General features: G+C 40.9%; 1 protein-coding gene across 27 annotated transcripts in view; it reads right to left on the bottom strand.

The window, feature by feature from the left end:
* EPB41L3 (erythrocyte membrane protein band 4.1 like 3) overlaps positions 1-25,627 on the bottom strand; it is a 145,540-nt gene that overhangs the window by 64,301 nt on the left and 55,612 nt on the right. For 26 of the 27 annotated variants that reach the window (XM_057397512.1, XM_057397510.1, XM_057397509.1 and 23 more), the window contains exons 2-3: positions 5,273-5,472; positions 28-225 (exon numbers count right to left, since the gene is read on the bottom strand). In XM_057397512.1, the coding sequence (XP_057253495.1) occupies positions 28-225; positions 5,273-5,461 (387 nt within the window). In that variant the 5' untranslated portion in view covers positions 5,462-5,472. The remainder of the gene's footprint in view (positions 1-27; positions 226-5,272; positions 5,473-25,627) is intronic. The other variant, XM_057397516.1, reaches the window with a different exon arrangement.

Genomic DNA, 25,627 nt, shown 5'->3' with positions numbered 1-25,627 from the left:
AAAAAGCAAAGACAAAAAGCAATTTACCTCTACTTCACATGCATATTCTGATCCATCCAGGAGTGTCACTTTGCATTGCATATTTTTCGGTTTCTTGACAATCTTTAGAGGAGACTTGGAAAGTTTGCTAGATGATGATCTCTGTGAAAGCTTGTCGTCCTCTAGCTGCTGGTATTCCAGCTGTTTTGCACTTGCAGCAGCAAACTCCTGTTCTTTGTCTGTGTCCTAAAAGAGAAAAAAAGATACTTTTTTAAGTGAGATAAGCCAATCATGCTGTGCAGTACACTATGCACCCAGCATCGAAGTATTTAAGTGAGCCTAGAGTGTGGCTTGGATGAGAAAGTTGCTGATGAAGGATGGAGTCTCCTTTACCTATTGAAAAGACTTCCCATATTCATCCCAACCCTCCTTTCTCACTCCAAAATACACAGAATACCCATGAAGGATAGACATGTATAAAAACACTTTAGGCTTCTATTTTTTCCATAGATACAAAATCGCACTTGGACTTCCTGGACCTGTTTGCCCTGTTGGAAATCCTGAATAACTGGTAAATGTGATGAACAGATATTCCTACAGTTTCTTAATATTACTTTCAAGTCCTCTACCTATGAAATTGTATGATGCTTCCATAGTGTCATACGGAACAGGAAAAGACCATCAGGTTTGCACTAATTTTGCTGTCTGTAAGCGAGCAGTACCTGAATGAGGGAATGGATCCCTGTAACAGTGTGAATCTGCAGGGGGATGCTGACATGTCTGGGAGAGTGAAAGGCTCTGTAAGCAAAGGGTTAAATAAACAGGATGGAAGTGAGGGACCAAACAACTTTCATGTGCAGCCAGCTGGCTAATGGATGATAAATACAGGATGAGAGGCTGAATTTTGCTCTCTGCAGATGCCTGGTAAGTCCCTCAAGCTGGCAAGAACTAGGTGCTATTTGAAAGACAAATACACTGCAGGGAAAAGCGGTAAGAAGAAACAACCGTGCTTACTTTTGCTTGGGTTTATCTGAGGGTCAGACCATTTGAAGAGTTACTGTGATGCAGCACAGCCCGTAGTCCTCACCACAGCACTAGATGAAAGCCAGAACAGCTCTACAGCATTTCACCTTCCCTAGCAACAGCTCTATGTCACAGTCATTACCATTCTCATCAGTTATGCCCCTGACAGTCTCCAAACAAAACCTCAACGTGAGTGAAGTAATACCTAAGCTAAAGCTTAAATAAAATAAAATTAAAATAATGTATTTCCATTATCTCACTACAAGGAAAGAAAACCCAAACATATTTGGCTCTGAATGATGACAGTGTAATAAGCAACAAGCATTGCTGGAAACAGAATAGAAATTAATCCTCCAAGTCGGTTTCCATTCATGGTATATAATAAACCTTGAATGAAGCAAATCCATCCAAATGCTTTAATCTGCTTTGAGAGCAAAACAGCCTTGCATCATATAAACAGCAACAACAGTGTACTGCTAAATCACAGGGAACTTTCCCCTAGAGATTTCATACAAGCCATAACCTTCACCTCTGCCTTTGGGTGAATGGGGGGAAAAGGAATTTGGAATCAGCTGCACTACCAACAGCACCAGCTCCCACCAAAGCCACAACAAATCACAAAGAGGCAAATGCAAGAAGGCAAGGCAAGATCGCACAGTCCTTCTTAACCTGCAAGAAAGGACACACAGCCATGATCTTGTGGGCTTCCCTGGGCAGGGAGACTAAAAAGAAAGTGGAACTAGAAAGATAAAAGAGCAAGAGCTGATTTGAAAATCCACTTCATTCCCTGAGCCATGGAAATTCTTCCCCAGGAGCAGCCCCATGCCAGCCAGCTCTTTCCGATCTGGCTCCAGCACTTGAACACCAGATCTGTGTCTGGATATCAAGATTCTCACATACCTTGAAGACTGGTGGGAGATGAAAGAACAACGTATGTCAGTGGATTAGCTGTTTGCTGAGCATTTAACACTGTGAGGAATGGGGAGAGCCCCTCCATGCTCACAGCAAGGCTGAAGGTCAGTTACCCCTCTACCACAACCACGGCCAGGTGGCAAGTGGTCCAACCTACTGCACCAAGAACAAGACTGAAGATGTCTCCTGTTAGGGCCTCTGGGAAGAGCTGTGCTGCTGCTGAAGGGCTCTTTGATGATCTTCATACGCTTTGTTAAAGAAATCTGCCAGGGAAGGTGCACACACATGTGTGGCTGCAAAAGTCATTCCAGGGCTGGAAAAAATATACTGGCATACCTGGTGGCTCTTTAAGATTTCTGATGTGAGAGTCAGAACCCCTCTCCATCAGACCAACAACAAAAAACCCCAAACAGATACAAGGAATTAATCTTTTGCAAGAAAACAGACAAGCTACTTGAGAGAAAAGAACACAACAAGGAAATCAAGCAGCCATTTAAGTTTTAGAATCATCTTCCGCCTGCAAATGTTTCTGCGAATCCTAGTGGACTGGTGATTATATGTCTTCATTAAGACATTTGGTATCTCAAGAATACAGCAGCTATTTGCTTATTTATAAATATTAAAAAACAAAAGTACTGAGGTTATTTTATTTGTTAAGGTTCCCATCTACACGAAGATCACAGAATGTGTCTATGTTAAAATCATACAAAGGATTTTTTCTCATTTGTCTGGAGAACAAAACATGCCAAGAACTATTACAGAAGATTCTCCAAACTATGCTGACATGTTCAGGCACTGAGGTACTTTCAGGCTGTATTAAGCATCTTCTTCCTAAAGAAACCCGACATCGTGGTATCTAGGAAGAGGGGGGAAAAAAGTGGCCAGTGAAAATCCATGTACTCAGTGAATTATTTTGAATTCTGCAAGTGCAGTTACATTTTCTCTTTAATTCTTCTCCAAGATACTTCTGTGCTTTATTTCTGCAGTATTTTCAGTGTTGCAGACTAAATTTTCGTGCAGCACAAGCTGCTTCAGGATTTGTGTTTTTTTCAGCATAAGGTCTCTTATTTTTGTCTATATTACTGCACCTTACTCTGACACAGCATGTCCAACCCCTTCTTGAAGCTGGACCCCTCTCTCAAAAAAAGCCTTTAGAGTCATAGGATTCAGCAGTAATGCTCTTTGATGCTTCACAGCTTCTCACTGCGGTATGAAGTTGCCAAGCTTGCACAACACATGAATTCCACCTACTGATTGTAGTTGCTCAGTAATGTTAGTGTCCAAACTCCATGATTCCTATTTTGTTGAGAAAAAGCAAGAAGGTAAGCAGGAAGATCGTAAGACTGCATTACTATACATGATAGGAAGGTATAGTAATGCAATTTCTCTAGTAGCTGCTAATCTCAACATTAAGAAGCCTTTTAGTCTTCATTAAAATGTTCTTTTTTACGTGTATTGAATGACAAAATGTCACTGCCATGGATTGGTAACTTAAATCTTTCTTCCCAAGGTTCTCTCATTGACCTTTTTAATGATACTACTCCCAACAGCTCTGTCTCAGTGTTCTGTTTAAGTAGTTCTTTCTTGTGATAGAGACACTAAAGCCACTACAAAATATACTGGGCAGATCACTGTAGGTGGATTTGGCATTCATTTTACAGTATGGACTTTTGGATTCAATCTGGTCATCTCAGTGGGAAAGTCTCACATATCCCTTCACAAATCCAGTTCTTCTATCAAGGCTTCTTACAGACACTGGCTGACAAGTGGTGGTCTTTGGGAAAGGAAGGGATCATGCAAATGAGATCATCTCAGGTCTCCAAACTCAAACCTACATAGTAAACACAGATGGACAAGTGTGGTGTCTAAAGAGTTGGGTTTTTTTTGGTGGCTATTTTGGGTTTTGGTTTGGTTTGTTGGTTTGTTGGGTTTTTCTACTGGGGACAGAAAGATTACTGAAGATGTCTGGAAGAACAAAATTAATAATACTTATGCCTAGGCTTGATAGAATTACACTTTAAACTAGTACCAGCTTACGCAGTGCCTTTCTCTTCTGGACAAGCATCCCTGCCACTTTTCCCCAAAGTAACTACATGCAATTTCTGATCTCTTTCAGAGACCAAGACTGTTCCAACACATAATTGGTGGGTGTGGGAGCAAGAGCAGAGGTGTCTTTGGTGTGCACAGCATGAGGGTGATCAAGGGTTACATTAATGGTAAAAATGATTGGCAATCAAAAAAATAAGCAGCTCTTCCGATAGTTGATCTCCAACAGAAATAAGCATGAGAAATCCTGCTCTGCCATGTCTACCTCTATAAACTATTAGACGTCCTTTTAATTTGGTCCCATAATCATTTGTTGCCCCAAGCATTTATGTAATGCACCCCTAAATGAGGGAGATACATAAATACTTTGTATCTGAAATTGCTCACCTCCCCACTTTTTCCCCACCAGCAGGACTGGGCTGTAGCTCTGTTTCAAACCCAAAAGCACAGCCAGCCCCTCAAATAGCTTCTACAGAAGGGTCACACTGATTTTAAGTAACACCTCACATCTGCTTGTTTCATAAGCACTGTTTCACAACTAGGTAAAACAACAGGACCCCACTTTTTAAAGGGTGAAGAAGAGGAGTTAGACTTACTCCCCTCCTTCAAGTGTGAATGCAATCAAGTGGAGGTCATAACCTTACAGAGCTAAGAGATGTAATTTGCAGGTACCTCATTAATTGTGTGTCACTTACCCATGAAGAACAATGCCTGTTAATCCTATTGACTGGAAATTATTAACAGGGAAAAAGAAAGCAGCTTCCTCAAATTTAATAAGTGCAACAACGAACCAAATGGAAAAGCATGTGAAAGCTCTCCTGAAACCTATTACATGAATAGTTAGAGTAATTATAATGCAGTCATTTCAGAACTACGAGAAGCTTAAGGGTCCACATATTCTTCATGGCTCACACATCAGACAAGCAAGCATGAAATCAGTTCTTAGCAGGTCTCAAAGAAATAAACTCTAAAAACATCTTCAACTTCTTAAAAACTGGCACTGTTTGCTATTTAATGCAAATGGAAGACTGCAGACATTTTCTGCTTAGTTAATAAGACTTCCCTTATATTTAAGCACTGGAGACAAAAAGACCTAACATGAATTTAAAAACACTCTGCATGAGAACTATTGTTTTTTGAAAGCAAAAGACCAACCACTCAAGATCTACAGCATCACATGAAACATCCTTCCACAAACATCTGAATATATATTTCCACTCATAGCACACCAGGCCCCTTTTATCCCACGAGTAATAAGTGGGGGCACATTGCCAGTGGGGTGCAGCAAGCATGCATGCAGAAGCTCCCTTACCTGCTCCTTTTTCACTGGCGTGCTGTGGGCTGCCACAGCTGAGAACTGCTCGAGCGCGTTATGATGCTCTTCGCTAAGCTGCTGCTGGTCCTGTGGCTGGGTCTCCGCTGCCTCTTGCTGAGCAGGGCTCTCCTGCTGATCCTGCTCTTTATCCTTGGACTCTGAGTCCGATCCTGATTCCGTAGTCATGGTTGGTTATTCTGTAAAACAAGGTGAGCAGACCTACTGAGTACGATCTCATAGCCATGAATTTGTAAGCTAGGCTTACAAAACAGAGAAACATCAGGCACAAGTTTTAGTCTCATATGCTCAGCTTTTAGAACTAAAGAGGACTGACAAGGCTCCCTAGAAAACCTTCCCTGGTACAAAAGAGATCTAAATGCAACCATATGCTAAGGAAGAGCACAATGCCATAAGATCTTATTCTACATTATGGTGCCAAGAGGATGGTGCCAGACCCTTTTTCAGTGGTGCCCAGCAACAGGACAAAGAGCAATGGCCATAAAGGAGAATAACATACTGAGAAAAGCTCATGTGACTGAGGGCCCTAAATCCAACACAATTCACTGCAGCTTGGGTTTCTGAACCATGTGGAAACTTTTGCAAACACTACATCTTTTGTTCTTTACATTAAAGTCAACAGGGCTTGAACTCCTCAGCACCTGCACTCCCTTTCAGAAATGGAGTCAAGTACTTTCAACGCTTCCAGGCAACATATATGTTAGAAGCATCTGAAGTGGGTCCACCAACTTCAGTGCAAATGTACAACTGTCCTCAAGCCCACTTCCGTCCTTCCCACTTGAATTCATCAACATTTCTGTCATTTTTTTCTAAGTGCTAGAGCATCCAGAAGAAAAAATACTTCCATTAAGTCATTCTATGTGTTAGATTTAAAGTGAATATGACTTTCCTTGAATATGAACAAAGTTTAGAGATTTGAATTTAACTTTGTCCAATACTAAATGAAAATTAAAACATTACAATATCCATTTAAAATCTTAACTATTTCAATTAAATAGTTTAATTATAAATATGTGTGTGGCACCCAATTCTCAAACTACATACAAGCTATACCCAACGTTAAAAAATCATACCGTGATTTCGTTATCAAAACAAAGATTTGAAAAAGCAGACTTTGTGCCACTTAAGCAGAGTGTGTTTTTGTTTGTTACTCATACATTCTTAGTCCTCGTGATCTTATCCTTGAGCATTTTGCTTTTAAGCAACTTGAAAAGAAACCAATCTGCTGCAACCTATTTCTGTTCATTATCAGGCCATGATTTCTTTAACCTGGTAACCATAGCTACTATGTAAATATAAGCAGTTCCACAAAATATACATCTGCTAATTCATCTGCTAGGAAGTCACTATCAAACCTTAACATACACTGCAATGTTTACTAATAGAAGCAGGTTTATTAAGGATCACCAAAAAAAAAGTACAGGTTTTTATTTTTTTTGTTTACTTCGATGTTTAATAAGCTACATTGCTTGACAGAAATGTTTTAAATTAGGCCAATTATTATTTTCAAACTCATTTATGTACTCTGTACTTTCAACGCTAAGTTCTACAGTGAGTATGTGTGTCTCTACATCAAGCAAGCGCACAGCATTCAGCCTGTGCTCAGTTTTTGCACTGTGTAAGGCCAGGAGTGCTAGTTCCTACCTCCTGCATGTCTAAAACAGCACAAGAGAGAAGCGGAACTAGAAAGCATATATGGCAGATTGATGCTTCAGGCCATACTTTCAAGGTACTAATGTGTGATACACTTGTTTAGGAATCCATCATAAATTTCTACACTCAAACAGCCACAGTTATATAAAAAACACTTATTATAATTTATTGTTTAATAAGTTGTCTTTAGCATCTCCAAAAAGCAATAATAACTCAATGTCTTTTAAAATGTGACAGTCAGAAAGGCATTCACCTGATCAAACTTCAGGTGCCCACATCTGAGATGGTCACTTTAAACGCAGAGCAGAAAGCCAGACATTTCAGAGCACTGACCTATTTTAGATGCCTGCATTAAGCTGAGATAAATCACATCCTAGCATGACGTTGTCCAACTCACTACAAAGGAAGCCTAAACAAGTTCCTCCAATGTAGATCAAACAAACCCATCCTCCACCTTTAATTCTATTAAGCCACTATTTCTTTTATGCTTTAAAAATTAAACTGCAGAACAATGTTAATCTCTCAGAGTTTTGTTTTGCCCATCTGTCAGATGAACAAGGAATAAATATTTTTCAGCTGATTATGAGCACACTGCTTTAAAAGCACCCAGGTCTCCACAAACTCCCCCCCCCCCCCAAACCATGTTTTGTACAGGTGTATGAAGACATGAAATGCAAATTAACCAACTAAATAAGTGAACAAAAGCAAACTATGTACTTGATTTTTCTTTTCCATAGGGTATGAATTAGGAAGTAACAAAAAACTGCCTTCCAGCTAGAAAAACCATTCACCAAACAACACCAAACAGCACAGATGACCAATACAAAGTGTAATGCCTGGAAGTTGTAGTACAAAGTCTTTTTTTCCCCTCCCTCTTGATATGAGTTAGGGCAGTGTAAATAGGAAGCAATCAACATTATTTGCTTTTTGGAAACTGCCAACCCAACTATCTCAAAGCATTAATCTGTATAAGATCAGACTGATAGCCAATACGAACCAAAAGTCTGTCTTCCTTCAGCTGTCATCAATGTGTTTCTGGAAGCTCAATTTTGCACCTTATGTAGCTTCTTTCCTAATGAACATTTGTATCCTGGCTGTTCAAGAGTATGGAAACACAGCCATTTAAATTAGCTTCACAGACACAACTTCATGTAGCTAGAGATTAAATCAAGCTTTACTTTTTTTTTTGCCAGCTATAATTTTCTACCTCAAGGAACAACAAATGTGGTTCTTAACTTCTTCCCACATGAAGACATTCCCACACGAAGCAGAGCCTCACAACACAGTGAGTAACTCTCTGGGACTGATTTTCTTTCCAGTTACATGAGTCCTTGCTTGCTCTAAGAGTGCTTTGTTAGAAAACTTTTTGTGCATTATCGAATCTTTTAGCATAAGCGATTTCCTGGATACAATATTCCTGTCATTAGTCAGACACCAGATGGATTTAATTAATCCAAGGTTATCCATTTCCAAATGTCTTCTTTAGTTCCCAATGCATACTAATATGTTTAATAACAAATACTGAGAACAAAATACTATCGATTTCACACTGTTATCATACAGATGTAAACAGAAGCAGAACAAACATTTTGAATCCAATTTCTTACAAACTCCTCAGATGACTGTATTATTACTATTTATCTCATTCCATCTAGTGCAGGTTGAAAATACCTACATTGCGAGACAGAAAACATCCCTCTCTCAGTTCAAAACAATAGGTTGTTTTGCCTTTCTCAGCAAAAGGCTGTTTTATTCAAATGCACTTCAAAAGCATTTTGGTTCTTATAAATGGCACAACAATCCTCCTAGGAAGAGGTGGCTTCACTTATTGGAAGAAATAACAATGATCTTAAGAAATTTAACAACATAAATATTACTCTACCTTTGTACACAGCAAACCTGACAGAACAGCTAACAGTGTCTACGCATCTGTCAAACATAATTGGCTGAGAATTTCTTGTTTATTTACTATACCTGGATGTGGACCAAAATCATGACTTTCAATGTGAATTTCAGTACAGGAAGAAAGAAAAGGTTCTTAAACTTTTTCTGTTGCCAGCACAACCCCGTATCAAATTCCTCTTTTCAGCAAACAGAAAACAAACTAATGAAAAGACACTAAGAGCACTACCTTATACAAACGAGGTAATACGATGCAAGCCAGATGTGCTCTTGGATAGCAAAGTTTTGGCTTACAACCCAATATTCAAAGATTCCAAAAGATTAGCTGAGTCCAGACTTAACCCAGATGCTGCTAACACTGGACAGTCAAAGGCTAAAGTCAATTTGGCTACAGACAAACCCCCTCCCCAGAAGAACTAGCTTCAGGTTACTTCTTAAAGTGAAAAACATATGTACTTTCAGCAGTATGAAGGTTTAAAATATAAGTGACTGCTGCAGAAGAATAATTAAGGAAGATGAACATTCACATATTATCAAAGTATTAAAACACAACTTCAAAAGACTACATGACATTTTTGAGAATATTTTTTATTAGATCAAATCACAGAAAAAAAATCTTTTCATACCCTTACACTGTACAAAGTAAAGACATTGCATAGGGACTGCAAAACCTGCAAAACCCTTGCGCAAAAAGCCTGCATCTTAAAACCTTCCAACACAACTAGTCCTTGTTACCTACACTTACCAACATACTGCAGCTTGGGAGATTACCATCTCCATTACCAATTATTTGCTATGGACTTAAAGCACAGAATCACAGAATCAACTAGGTTGGAAGAGACCTTATCAGGAAGTCCAACCACTTCCCGAGGACTGCCAAGACCACCACTAAGCCATGTCACTAAGGGCCTCATTTCTATGTTTCTTGAACACATCCAGGGACAATGATTCCACCCCTTCCTTGGAAAGCCTGTTCCAATGTCTGATCACCCTCTCTGTTAAAAACTTTTCCTAATATCCAGTCTTAACCTCTTCTGGTGCAGCTTGAGGCCATTACCTCTTGTCCTATCACTTGTTACTTGGGAGAAGAGACCCATCCCCACCACACTCCAACCTCCTTTCAGGTAGCTGTAGAGAGCAATAAGGTCCCCCCTGAGCCTTCTCTTCTCCAGACTAAACATCTACCAAGCACCAAAATTCACAGATAATTGACAGCAGAGTCCGTAATTTAATTAACTCAGCAGTCATAATAAACCTTTATTTATATGTAAATACATGTTAGTGAACATATCTGCTATATTAAGCAAATGGAAATCACATTACAAAAGAAATTGCAAATTAATTTCAAGAAAATTGGGATGTAATGACAAATCAAAATTGAACCAAGTATAATTTAATGTACTATACATAGTCACTATTTCCTGTAATGCACAGATTAATGATTTACATTTAAATGCTTCTTTGATCTAATTAATTCTCTTTGTGGAAAGTTCTTTAATTACAATACTTTCTGAAAATTGTTATGAATCATTGCAAAAGTCCAAATTTGGAAGTTATGTAATCAAATAATGATTCCATACTTCAAAAATAATGTTCTGCATAACTAGAGACATATTTATCCAATAATGCTGAGACACTGATGAGAAGAACATACGGAGAACAATATTGCTGCAAAGAGCAGTAACAGAAATGTCAATATGTTTCAAGAAAAGAATACATGCCAGACCCCCGACTTCTAAGCTTGAAGTATAAACTGTTTCCATCAGACTGCTTGAAGTCTCAGCTCACTTCATTCCAGTTGGGTTCCTTATTAGGAAAACAGTGGCTTTTTGCTGCTCCTCTTTAATTTGGTTGAGTTTCGCCCTCACTTCAGGAGGTACCCTCAGCCACAAAAGCCTGGTGCAGGGTCCCCAGGAGATGCAGGACCTCTGTGGCACTTTGCCAGGAGTTAAGACCAGCTCTTTACCCATCACCATCCAGGCAGCAGCAACCAGAGGCCTTACAGAGGAGACATCTCCTGGCATTACGGCTTCTCCAGCAGACACCAACAGGCCAGGGCAACTGCAGAGACATGGCCTCAATGAAAACAGGTGGGTAAAAAAAGACCCAAAAGGCCAACAGGATGTGCCCCCTCTCAAATGCATGCTCCTGTCACCTTCCCTGTACCAGCACCAGTGTGATTCTGGGGGGCCTAGTGGCTCAGCTGGGAGCACTGAACCTCCCCAACATGGGCAGGGGGAAGCAGCACCCCTTGTTCTAGCATCAGTGGTCACTCATCTGTCTAACCCGGCTAGGGGCCTTCACGCCAGCAAGTGCAAACATTACACTTTAGCTCACAAACACAATGACTGTTTAGCACTGCACTTTAAACATCAAAAATATAAACAAACACATTAGAGTCAGCATGGAAAAAAAAAAACAAAACCCACCAAAAAACAACACTAAAAGAAAGCCGAAAAAGTAATAACAACATTGGCAAGATGAAAAAACAATGAAGAAAGGTGCTAAGCACCAGGATGAGCAGCAATTGTGCCAGTACAGCATGCTCTGTTGTTAAATGACTTAACAGATTTGGTGGCACAAACCATGGGCCCAAACATAGCTTCAGGGAGGACAGGAAGGTGTTAATTAGTAGTAATAAAAAAGGTTGGTTGGACGTGTTGCAGAACATGGGATGGGTTAAAATACCTGTTTGGTCTTCTAGGGAAGTGCATGATACAGATTTCTTGAGTGAAATCTGAAGTTTAATCATCAAGTTTCTTGAAAGAAGGAAAACCAGAGACAACATCTGAGGAAGGAGCCATGTAATCCAGAGGAGATGGAGGAGACACCTTAAAACCAACAGACACAACCTTCAGAGGGGACAAAAAGGCAATGTGGCAGACCTGAATTACACATTAGGATCTGAAACTCCCCCACCTCAGGCACACATGCACCTCTCTGGTACTACCACTCAAACGCACCACGTGTTTCTGGAGAGTATCCTCTACCTAGCAAAGGTGGGGATGGGAAGTGCCAGGAGCTTCTAAATAATGGGAGGAGGAAATACATCAAAAAGGGATTGTATACCAAAGCAGAACCAAGGACATATGACTCAGGGATGAACATAAAAGAACATCAACATAGAAGGAGAAATGAAAACTAGGATGCGAAGTGACTTACAATCAGCAAGAGATGCAGCAAACAATAGGAAGAGAGTCTATAAATAGATTTTGAAGGAAAATCAGGCCTGTTACTGAACACAGGAAAGGCTGAATTATTCAGTGCCTCATTTAACAGCAACTAGCTGGGACCAGATAGTCAGGCATCTTTCACCTGATGTGCAAATGCAGGCTGGATGGAGTAAGGGAAGAACTGAGCAAACACATCAGTAAGCCAGGCTGTTTCAAATTAGCAGAAACCAGTCTTGGGGAACCAGCAGCAATCATCTCTAAACCATTAACCACTACTCTGCAGATGCCACAGAGGCCAGGTAAGGTCTAAAAGAAATTGAAAGACCCAACACAGCACCTGATCTTACAAAGGAAAGTGGGGACAGAAAAGCCAGAAATTACAGCACACTTAATACCAGAGCAAAATGCTGGATGCTGGAGCAAAATGCTAAAGGATTGCTAATCCTGTAAAAATAATGAGATTAGAAAAAAAAATACCACAACCAACAACAATAAAACACGAACAGTCAAGAAGAACATATCAAAAGCCATGCCAAACTAGGGCAATGTCTCTCCCACTCTCTCCAACAGGGCATCTGATAAACAGAAAGTGGTACAGATGACAGAGGCTATGTTTAGAAAGGCTTTTAAAACAGTCCTGTGTGACTTTTTCAGAAGTGAACCACAGAAATAGTTTAAATGATTAAGGGGGGGGGGGAGTTGTACAAATGATTAAAAAAAAACCCCACCCAAATCCTAGCCTACAGTTATCAGTAGCACAGTGACAACCTGTGAGAACTTACCAATTTTAGGAATCACAGCCCTTTGAGCATCAGTGAAGGAGAGTGCCCAATCCACACCCACTGGTGCTGCTGGCATCCTCAACAGACTTAAAGAAGAGAAAAGCAGTCTGACAGAAAATCATATATAACCTGAATCTGACTACATTCCGATAAGGGTAACAGCCATGGAAGCAGGGATCTGAGAAGTGAAAAGTGATGTGGCTTAGGCAGCAGGCATGAAGTAGCATGAGGGTCTGAAGTAACACATTAAGCAAGACGAGTTTCAGTTTGGTACATGACGCTGGACCTGTTCCATGTTCTGCAGCACCATGTTTCAGTTTGGGATGCATAGTTTTTGAGAAATACGCACTAAAGACTGCCAAGAAGAGAGTAGGAAGAACAGTAATAGGTTCAGAAAATGTGACCAGCAGTAAAAGGTTTAAAGAGCAGAATTTGCTTACCCCTAGAAAAGGAATAGGGAGAAGGGAGTTGATAAGAGACTTGCAATACATACAAGCTTCTTGCAGACAGAAGGTAATCAAGCATTTGCTAACAGTGGAGCAAGAACTGTATTGTCACGAAGTGGGATTTAGAGTAGATGGTATAGCAACAATAACGACAGTCAAGAACAGGTTATCTGTAGCTGTGTGGAGTCATCACTGGAGACTGTACATATAAAAAGCAGTAGCAAAATTGTCAGTTTGCAACTTTAGAAAGCATAAGCAAATAAAATTTCGCTGACTTTGCCACCCCTTGTACTTGGGTTGGCAACTGTGAATTCACAAAATGCATATATTTCCTTCTGCTTCAGAGCATAGGGATGCACAGGGTAACATTTCTATCTCCTGGTTATCTTTCATTTCTATGATTCAGTGAAATTACCAGTGTCTGTTTTGCTCTCATGATGGGTGGCTTCCCACAGCAATAAAACCCAGAAAAACTATGATTTCTGTTGCTCATCCTGCATGCAAGGTTTATGAAGGGTATGACTGACCAGGTTCCCTGAAGACACCAGATCACCTGGTCGTATCAACTAGATCACCTCAAGGCTGCCCTAATTTCTGAACAAGGCAAGAAAAATCAGGCCACCATAAGCTGTTTTGGCTGTTTTTTTCCCACCCTGCTGATCCAAGCAGTTTTCCCCGTGGGCAGACATGTATTTAGCAGAGGAAGATGGGAATCGCATTCTCCCACCAACCTCTCTGTACAGGTCTCCAGAAAATGGGGTGCAGTTGCCGCTGCACTCTTTCCTACCCCAGAGTGGGGGCTGGCTCTGCCTTCCTCATCCCCAGTGCCAAGATTCATCCACCTGCTCCAAAAGCAGGATTGTGGATCACTGCTCACACCACGAATCCTGCAGATGGCTCCTGCATGGAAGAGACCATGCAAACTCTCCTGGGAGCACTGGGTATAACTATAGAAGTGCACAGAAATTAAACCTAAGCCTGGTGGCTACTTCATTCATTAAAAAATCCAAGCAAACTAACAAGAAACCAAACCAACCAACCAAAAAAAAAACAAAAAAAAAACTCCAAAAAGGTAAAAGGAGGACTCCTAAGAAACACAAAAAACTGCTGCTTATAGCAGACTTTAGCAAAGCATCTGCTCACTGAAAAGCTTTAATCTGCTCAAATACTACAATTACAGGAAGAGTAAGGGGGAGCAGAAATAACACACAAATAACTCAGTAAATAAGTATGCTGAGAAACAACAGGGAATTACAGGGGGAGGCAGATATGAGGAGGAGGAAAAGGAAATGAAGGAAGCAGTAATGGAGACTACAGCAGCATCCCACAAACACTGGTCATGAGAGAGCCGCATAAAAACACCCCCGCCTTCACCCTCTCATTTCAATTAAAAAAAAATCCAGACAAAAGAAAATAATAAAACTTCTTGTAGTGCTCTGATTACGACTGACTGATGGGTAGTACTTCATCAAGAAACTAAAAAGGCAAGAAAAAGACGTCAATGGCACACGCTGGTATTCCGCAAAGTGACTTTGATTACTTGGGTTATATTTCCGTGAGGTTCTGACCTTTCTGAATTGCTCTGGAGCCAAACATTCACGTGCGGCCCCTGTGCATCATTCACTATTTAAAAGTTGTATTTAATGCTACAGAGACTGAGTGTGCTTCAGGCATCAGATCGTTAAAGTTCATATTCTCTTATACTGAGCAGAAAATAAAATCAATTCACAATTTAAAATAAATAAATAAGAGTCGCAGGAGTTGCTGACACATGGCAGGTGTGCTACATTATCACACTACCCTCAGGCCAAAATACTGTAACACCTGTGAACAATATTTTCTGTTTCATACACTACCTAAATAGATGGCTCTAGTGCTCCCAAGCTGGTGACTTGCCTAACCTCACAGGAACAAGGGAATCAGATAGACAAGGGACATATCAGAGCATGAAGCCCATCTCCTCCAACAGATCACAGCATGAAGCCCATCTCCTCCAAGGGCTTCCTGATCCCTCCCAACAGCCATTCATCTTTCTAACTCAGGTGATGCAAAAGCTTTATGAAGTAAAACAAGAAATGATGAACTGAAATTTAAAATATCAACATGTCTTTTCTGATTTCCTGGACATCTCACTAACTAGAAATCAGCAGAGAAACCAACAGTTTTTGTTTTATTTTACTGCGTTTTATTTTACTTGCAAAAGTGACTGATGAAATAACACCACCTCTCCCAGCCTGTTAACTTGCAAAAGTGATGTAGTATTTTTTTTTTTTTTCTGCAGTGAATGGAGGCTTTTCCTCCATTTTTATGATTTGGGGGGGGGGGATCATTTTTTAATTTTCTGTAGCCTTTACTCCAATCCAGTGTGGTTCAAAGATGGAAAAAAGGAAGTATTTGGGGCAGAGAAGACAGACGTTTTGCAGTCAGCTGGCTAATGACTCTTTCAGCCAGCCACTGCCATTTCCATCATTCCAGCAAGACACATGACTGCAGCCAAGAGCTCTGCTCCCTGTTCCCAGACCTGGCACGGACCCTCACGTACTGCTGCCTGAAGCCTGCTCAGCTTCAGCAGGCCACAATGTTCTCCATGAACCTGCCCAGAACTGAGGCTTTAAAAAATTTTTATAAGGAGGTCATCAATTATTTCTTCTTAGAGGAAGCCATCTGACATGGGTCATGCAAGACAGGGTGCTTGAGGGATGGATGGCTTACCCCACGGCATCCCAGGCCAGCGCCCACTCTCCATCACTGAGGTCCTGCAAATTTTCTGGAATAATGGATTAAAATAATTGGGAAACCTTCAAACTCAGGCAGACATGAAAGAAAGGAAATAGTCACAGATAGTGCAAAAACACAGAGGAATCCATACTGGGTCCTAGTTAAATAAATGTGCCTCTGTGTGAGGAAAGTCATCACGCCGAGGTCTGGGGCCAAAAGCACTCCCTCTTCATCTTTCCGCCACCACCCCCCACCCTTCCCCCCCCCCCCAGTATCATACAAATTGTATACCACATTTTTCAACTTTTGAAGGCATAAACATTATTCACTTTGCAGTTAAGATTTTAATCTCCTGGGCATTCACATCAGTTTTGAACATGAAACACACCCTGCAATATCAAGTAAGAGACTTTCCAGTTTGGAGCACCGCATCAGGAAAACACTGGCTCCCCAAACAAAATCTTTCGAGTCTAAACAACTAAACCAGTGGCATCAGACAGCCAGCTTTTTATCCTTCAACACTTCTGGGATCCCCATGCTCCCCAGCGCTTTAACTACTCACTACAGATTACAAAAATACTGTTTGGCACCAGCAGCCAGTCCCTGACACCCATGCTGCATGTTATGCTGTCATTCCAAAACCATCCCTCCCAGCCCAACGCTGTGTGCCAGACATCAACTAGGAGAAATGGCCAGCTCCCAACATGTCCCCACAAAACTCAAGTGCACATACTAACAGTCAGCCACAATGCCTCAAAGCCACCAGCTGTTAATATGTTGGATGCAGACCAAGACCTAAAGATGGTGTTGGAGCAGGGACTTCCAGGAACAAACTGGTCAGATTGGAAACGTATGGACAACAAGGAATTACAGCAAATCCAGGCATTTGCAGAGTAGAGTGTCTCACTTAAAATCAATCAGCAAGAGGGATTCTCTCCCAGCTTCAGCTACACTTTGGTGACGTATTTTCAGACCATTTTAGTGATGTAGTTTCAAAGCATCGGAAGCTCATGCACATGTTGTCCCAGTGCATACTAGTTAAGTCCTGAGGGTCCTTCGCATGATGAACTCTACAAGGAATTAACAGCAAGCTTTCTATGTCTTCACATAGCATCCCTATAAAGCCAAAATCTTTCATCACCTGTGCAGCTACACTAAATTATGAGGATTTGGAGACCAGCATCCAGTACAGTATTACAAAGAAAATAGCTTTAAATGGGGTCTGACCCTTTTTACCTATTCAACCCTGAAATGCTATACATACAGCTATAGAATAATTTGCTTTATATACTCCTGACCCATTCTTCATCTCCGTAGATGTCATTGATCTGGCAACAGAAAGGAGAAAGTGGCAGTGATGCAGCTTAATCACAAAACTGAGAGTAAGAGGAAATGGACAAATTCTTGGAGCAGAAAGAGGAAGAAAAGCTCTTTGCAGCTTTTAAATCACTGGGGATTCAAAAAGGAAAGTAAGTCACATAAATCACTACAGGTTACTCAACAGGAATGAATCATTTAAATAAAATAAAAATCCATTCTGTATCAAGTTTATAATTTGAAATCAGAAGTGAATGTAATTAAGCCAGATACTACTAGTTCCTAACTCATGAATGAATGACTTGACAACCTGAATTATTTTGTTCCCTATGTACTTATACTTAGCTCTGCTAAATGTCTGATGGTGCGTTTTTTAAGGATACAAACCACTAATTTGGTAGCTACTAAATAATCCAAATCATAGAAATGACCTACCTTACTTAAGGGAGAATCCTACAATTCAGAAATAAAGTAAAAGACTTTGAAACTCAGTGCACCAAACAGGATCTGGTATCGAACTTGTCTCATGTGTTAACCAGGAAAGCACCCAAATCAGTGAAACAGACCCATAAATGGTGGCTTTTCCCATCCTTCCTCCTGATGTTGCACAGGACCTAATGCAAGACTCTGGACATATGACAAATGACCATTGTGCACTACATCTACTGATTATTTTATGCCAATTCATTTCTTTCGGTACCCTTCAGATCACAGCATGTAAAAATCAAGTTATTTATATATTACATTATGTGGTAATGTGCAGAGGAAGAAAGGCAACTGTCTCACTCTTTACTGGAAAGATTTTCCCAAGAAGGCATTTATCATTTCAAAGTTTAACATCAAACAATTTTGATATCTTAGTTCACAACTCAACCTTTTCAGAAGCTACTAATATGCAGAAAATACAGAGAATTACTTCTTACTTCATCATAAAATGCAGTTCACTGACAAAAAAATTCTTCTAGTAGCTATAGCTGATGCTAGGTAAATGACAGAGTTGCATTCTATTTCACCTCTCCCTCCCCTCTTCTGTTCACTGCGCAGTCTGTTTTCTGTGGGGACAGAAATCTCCATGCCAATACTGACATGGCCATTACATCTGAACTAAAAAATGAATGAAGTAATCCATCCCCTCCCTGGATGTCATGAATGCCCTGGAGAAGTGGTACCCTGCAGCTGGGGTCCAACCCACTCTGCTCTCCATCGTCTTCACTATATGCACGTGTTTCACCACAGCTGGGGCCACCTTTAAGAAATCCTTTTTTCCAAGGTTTGCAAGGAAGCAAGAAACCAAATAATCCTTCCCCCAGCTGCAGAACTGCACTAAATATCCCTACAGCAACAGCCACCAAACATTATTTTTGAGAGAAACAGCCATGCAAGTATGCCAAAAGCACCACCAACAAAACAAGCACATCAGATACATGCCAGATCTTAATTAGGGGACCCACTGTTTCAAAGTGTCTCGCATACCAACAACAGTGCTTCATGGTCCCCTTCCCACTTCCCTCTGTCTAAACTCTACCCGGTATATATCTATGTCCCCTGACACTAAAATACCACAATACTGAAGTTTCCATGCTTCCCACAGGCCATTTATTCCACTGCCTTCCTGTTTAGGAAAATTCTCCCAAATGACTGACCTAATTCTTCCTATTTGAAATGTAGGCACACTCCTCCTCGCCCCGACAACAGTGGATGCGTAACATGGCTCTGCAGCTTGCAGATGGCTGCTGTCCGCCCCTCAGACCACTCTCTCCTTTCCTTCTTCTGGCAAGTCCTATTTTTAGTCCTCTCTCAGGCTCTTTCCTCTGTTCTCCTGTCAGCCCACCTCTTTCCCACGCAATAGCATCCAAACCCTACTTTAGGCTGAAGATCAACTGTGCCTACTAGTGCTGAAGAGATTCCTAGGATGGCTTTATTTCTGAATACTCTTCTTTATATCTCCTGGTAGTAAAGAGTTCAGTATTTTCACCATATTATGACACTTATACCAACTTAGTTTAGCCTTTGGTATCATCATAGTCCCACACTGTTTCTCTAAACTCCTGCCTGAAGATCTCCCAAATTGAAAAAAAACTATCTTAACTACATTATATTCAACAAAAACACCGCCACCACCTACTAGGCAGATATTATTTGATTTTTTTATTTATTTTATATTTTAAAAGTTTATTCTCTTGTGCTGAGTATCATTCAAACAAGTATTTACTAATGTATGAGGTCTAGTTTCAGTGACAGAATGCATGTGATTTATATTAGAACAACTGTGGCTCCCTGTATCCACAGTACATTCAAGACATGATACTTTCATTTGTTAAAATATTAGGGAATATTAGTTGGAAACATTTCCTATTTCACTTACAGCTTGCACCCACTGCTGAAATACCCACCCCAGAAGCAGTTACCACAGTCCTTGGCTGGTTTTAGGGGCATTATTAGCAATTAGGCAGGCTGACCCCTAGGCACATTTTCTGTAGTAGTTTCACAGGAGCTAAGGACATTTCCAAAAACTGCAGGAACTCAACATTCTTGTGTGTTTTCAAAAGCCTTGGGGCCATTAATGTGACCCGAGTGGCAGTGCTGTAACCTTGAGTAAATTGGGAGTAAGCTCACATGTGCTGGGAAAGGAAAGTCTAGTCTACCCCATTTTATGGTCTCCAGCCAAGTCAATCACGTTAAAATATGTATTACTTCTGTCTACCTGTCACTTCTTGTAACATGCTTAGGTGAACTCATGGCTGCAAGCCAGAACCCGAACTGTTTCAACACAAGCAGTGCTTTTGGGGAAAAGTTATTTGCAACAGAAGTGTCAGGTCCCTTTCAGTATGCTTGGCAAATGCTTGCCTCAACGCTTACTGAACACCAAAAGTTAAATGGTGAGGAAAGACTGCAATTTCAGGTTAATCTAGGCATCTTAATATACTTATAAAATGAACTCCATGCTATGCCTTCCCAGTGAAAACTGGAAAATCAAAAGGCTGATTGAGGCTGATTCCTTTAACCTGATACTGGTTTCTTAAGAGGGAACAAACCCCCAACCTATGTTACACCACCAAGGAGAACATCTACTCTCCCCATCCCTGGTACTGACAGTAAACGTGCCATGGAGATGCGGTGCCAAGGAGTGGGCTGACACGCCTGTATAAGATACCATTTCACTCAAACCAGTTGCTAGACAATGGCTGGCATTCAGATGACTGAAAACTTGCAGAGAAGCTAGTTCAAGCTGGCTTAAGTAGATGCAAGTGTGGACTTGGACATTTAGGAGTTCTTAAGAAGAAAAGCAGCTTTTCTGCTGCAGTATTTCAGGGTGGGGTTCACAGACTTTTTTTTTTCTTTTTGTCTAATCCATTAGTACTGAGTAAGACCAGAAACATGGCAGGGTCCTTTGTGCCCAGAACCGCATCTAAGCCTTGGAATTACAGCTGTAATTAATGGGTTTTCCAAGCTGGAGAGGGAAAGAATCAACCAGGGAAAAGAACTAAATCAAAAGAACCCCAAAAGTCCCCAGCAGCCTGCAGACTGAGCAAGTTAAGGGTATCTTCTCTTATTCACGCATACACACTCACATGGAAGCACACAATAAAGGGCACAACTCCCAGAACACACATACTTGAGGCTCTAGCCTGTTTTTAATTTGTAATCTTTTAGGGTCTTGTAAAAGCATGCTGCCTTCAGGAAGATGAGGGTTCCTTTTAATTCTTATTTTATCTGCAGGTCAGTGTATTGCTTGACGTACACTGACATAAACTTAAGTGAAACAGGTTCAAGTGTGCAGTTTCACCAAGTGATCTATATTTCGTTAGGGTTTTTCTTTTTTTTCTCTCCCTCCTCTCACACTTCTTAAGAGAGGAAATGCCTGCTGTGAAATCTTGTCCAGTATTTTAAATACCACATGAAAGTGCTTTCTTTCCATCCCTAGTGTGACTCCCAAGGACTGTAAACCCTCCAAGAGCTTCCCAAGGACTGTAGGCTCTCCAGGAAAGAGAGGTATAAATTCCTTTCTCCTTCCCTGGTGAGTGGGAAGCAGTTGGGCTAGAGAGAGAGCCAGCATCCCCTGCATGCTACAGCACACACCCAGCAATGGGTGATGCCTGAGCCCCCTCTAACCATGCGAGTGAGGACAGAAAACACCATTGGCAGGATAACCAATGCCAAACACTCTTCACTGCCAACAGCTCCAGCTGTAACTGAAATCGGCAAGAACCAAAAAGCTACTAACTTGGTGTGATGAACACTTTGTTAAGCAGACGGTTGTACTACCCTATATACTGCAACCATATAGTCATTAGGGTGGGTCATACTGAATTACATGTGGAAAGGTCGAATTATTACCTTTTTGCAGCAACCTCGGTGTTGTAACACCCAGAAGTTTCATATGGGAAAGTTTTACAGTTTATTAAACTAGACACATTTTTGTGCTCTACAAGCTTTTAATTATCACAGAAGATCACGTACACATAGAAACATATTAAATGTATTGTAAGTAATGCCACATAGAATCACAGAATCATAGAATAGTTAGGATTGGAAAGGACCTTAAATCGTCTAGTTCCAACCTCTGTGCCATGGGCAGGAACACCTCACACTAAACCATATCACCCAAGGCCTCATCCAACCTGGCCTTGAACACCGCCAGGGATGGAGCATTCACAACCTCCCTGGGCAACCCATTCCACTGCCTCACCACCCTTACAGTAAAGAACCTCCTCCTTATATCCAATCTAACCCGTAACCCCTTGTCCTATCATGACAGTCTGTAATGAAGAGTCCCTCCCCAGCATCTTTATAGCCCCCCTTCAAATACTGGAAGGCTGCTATGAGGTCTCCACACAGCCTTCTCTTCTCCAGGCTCAACAGCCCCAAATTTCTCAGCCTGTCTTCATACAGGAGGTGCTCCAGCCCCCTGATCATCCCCTTGGCCCTCCTCTCAAATTAGTTCGATTTTATGGGGAAGATGATTCCCTTAGACTTGTCCATATGTGCTATTACCATATGACGTAAGAAGAAACTCCACCAAGTCACTATTGCACATCTGTTCTAAACACTATTCAAAACAAAAACGCTGGGGTTTTTTTGTTGTTGCTTTGAGGTTTTTATTTTTTTTGTTGGTTTTTTGGATTTGTTGGTTTTTTGTTTTTTTTTTCTCAGATGAGGGCTCATGTTATCATTCTCTGTCCTCTCAGAGGATAACCTCTGCTTGCTGTAGTGTGTTAGAAAGCAGATTTGTTAAGTCATGTATGCACCTAGCAAGCTGAAGTCCGGCACACATCCCTTTCAACTCCTCCTCATTCAAACAAAAACCTGTGCCATAGAAGGGGAAAGAATTAAAAGTGCTATTTTCAGACCAAATGTACTTGAATGAAAAAAAACCTAAACTCAGTACTGAGAAAAACTACAGAAAGGCAAGACTGTTTCAGCCTTAACACTGCATTGGCTGTAAGCATCCTAGCAATTTGAACGTTTACTAATCTCAGCAGTGGGGCTTGATCTGTACAATATGATTTATAGGTACCCTAAGCAAATGCAGAACTATTTCCCTACCTATACACTTTCAAAGGCAAAAGGACTTGAAATTTTCCTTCAAACTAGCAGTGTGGGTTTGCAACACAAGCTACAGTGTGCTTATAAACCCCATACTCAGTGGCATGGGGTTTCTAACTTGCTTTAATTCTCAGGTTCTGGCAGGCACAGGCAGCATGCTGTTTGGGACCAGAGTAAAGCCAGTGCAAAGCATGTGGATGACAGGTCCTCAGCCCTGAACATTTCATTGTAGATCTCCCAGGCCAATGCCCCTTGCCTAATGTGGGCTCATGCTACCCTCCCAGTTTATATTTATCCCTGACCCAGGTGCTGTTTTCCAACAGTGAACACAAGCTCATTCATGCTGAGGGCTCTGAAACAAAGACAGGACTTTTGTCGCCCTTCTACACACACCCCTACATGTATGTGAGCCATTAAATGATTTCATACAAGCCAGGTTCACATGTGAAGGAACAACTGACCTAGACTTTCAGAATGTTCAAAGACAGGGTATGTTTGGCCCTACACTTCATATGCTATATGTATTTTGCCTCCCTGAAGCCTACAGCAAACAGCTGTCATTAACATTCACCCCTTCTGCTAACACTTTCCTTAATCCCTAACTGACTTTCCAGCCTATAATTAAACTTTCCAGCTGCCACAGTTGGAGATGACACCAATATCCATTATTTGTTTCTCAGCAGTCCCTAAAAAGCCCTTTTTCCAATTTCCAATACCATGGGCAAGGACAAAAGCTTCTTACACTTCCAGGTTTTAGGCTGAAAACCTTCCATTTGCTTACAGATTGCTCCATCTTTTGCTAGGGAAATCAAATGACCAAGAAGCATTATCTTAATAATTAAACTAATGCATTTTTATAGTGCCAACAAGCACTATAAAAATAAGTTTTCAAGCACTAATAAAAATAAGCCTTCAAGCAAAGAGCTCAAAACATGATGGATATATGCTGCAAGTGATTCCACATTTTGCATGGAAAATACACTGGAAAGAGCTGTATAAGGACCATCACTTACAAAGATGTTCAATCCAAGCCCAAAGTTTAAACAGCAGCTCAGAGATGAAAGAATTAAGATTTGGAAATACCTTGTGAACAGATGTAATGAAAGACTAAACATATTACTTTGGACTGCAACAGTCAATTAGGGTTAGCACTGCAATCTGAAAACCTCTTTTTCACATTTCACGTAAATGATTACATGAACAGTAGAGATGGTTGGCAACATTTCTGTCTGATGCTATTGTTACAGTGTTCAAGAGGACTTTGTATTTTATGAGAAAGCGTCTGGCTTCACAGTTGAAAAAGGAAAGGAGAAGAGGTCTGAAGTAAACACTGTATTTTCTGGTAACAAGACAGAACCGGACCCTGGGGCAGCTGAACAGAGCATGTTAGAGCACCATAACACTCAGTATGCACATGCACAAGACAGGCTTCAGGATAACGATGATTCACAAGCCATTCAGATCCAGGACAAGAAAACACCATCACACAGCCACAAACTTGGGTTACTTTGGAAGCCTCAAACACCTCAGACATCTTTTGAGCTTCTGAGTCCACAATGCTCCTCCACCCCGAACCTGAAGGCTGAATAACCACACACAGCATCTTCAATCCCAGAGCTCTACAACTCCTTAATATAAACCAGGAGCCAACATCTCCAAATATTATCTGTTACAGAGTAGGGCAACATTTGCTCAGCAGACGAAACGCTATCATTACAAACAGTGAGCTGGATCCATTCATAACATGTCTGGCCAGCATCCACCAGCAATCATGACAACCCACCAGCCTGCAGCAATCACACTGCCTGCTTGATGAAGACATGAGGATGTTCGGGGTCAGCCACCCCTGTGTCTCCTCTTAACATGTTTAGGAGTCACAGCATGCTTTGGCTTTGCCTTTTGCCCCACACAGCAGAGATAAATTAAGTGCTTAGATCCAGTCTTCACATTTCAGAAAACACAGGCTGGTTTCTTTGGGAATGAAGGCTGCAGCCTTGCTGAAAGTTAGCTGTTATTTAAACAAAGTGGGGCACCTTCAGGAAGGGAACACACTCATTTTTAATTTTATCCTACTGGTCGAGGCTAACAATTTAACATTAAGGTTTTAATGCTGAAAAGTATTTCAGTAACTGGTCAGGATTTATCAACTACTGTAAGGCTATGTTGGTAAGCTACCAGAAGATTGAGTTTTGTCAAGTCTAAAAGCATTGTTGCTCAGTGAAGGTATCATACCAGACAGGTGCAAAAAATCAAAGCTTGGACAGCTATGGTTTGTTCCTAATGGCAAGGCAAGAAAGTTCAACAGTTCAACATTTTAAGTGGAATTAATATGCTTTCAGTTCTATCTAAACTACAGTTGAAACTTTCCTCTCTTCTTACATTAAACGTATCATTTTAAAGGTAAATTTTGAAGAGTGCATGTGACACATTTAAGCTTCAAATACGTATGCTTTCAGAGGTTAAGAGAAGGTGAAAACAGCCTTTCACTGAAAACTGTTAGTCATTTTTAATCACAGGATAACTCTACAAGAGGTGTGACTGATGCAATTTAAATTTTCACCTGACAAACTGAATTATTAATCTTCACAGCACCTACAACAAATGATCAAGTCAGTGAGTTACCAGCCCCAGGAGCTACTAGAGAACATCTCTAAGACAGGGAAGCAGAATTTTGCAGCACCCCAGGGTAAAGCACTTCTTGCAGGCACTGCAGTCAGGAGGGCACAGGACCTCTACCCTTGTCCCCACTGCTACTTCCTAGCTTCAGCTTTCCAAAACAGGAGAGGACCTTGGGCA

The sequence above is a fragment of the Pezoporus wallicus genome, unplaced genomic scaffold (assembly GCF_028554395.1).
Source record: "Pezoporus wallicus isolate ANWC-B61680 ecotype Strahan unplaced genomic scaffold, APGP_CSIRO_Pwel_v1 contig_227, whole genome shotgun sequence".
Taxonomy (NCBI): Eukaryota; Metazoa; Chordata; class Aves; order Psittaciformes; family Psittacidae; genus Pezoporus; species Pezoporus wallicus.
The sequence above is the reverse complement of the archived record's forward strand: the minus strand, read 5'-3'. Positions and strand labels throughout refer to the sequence as shown.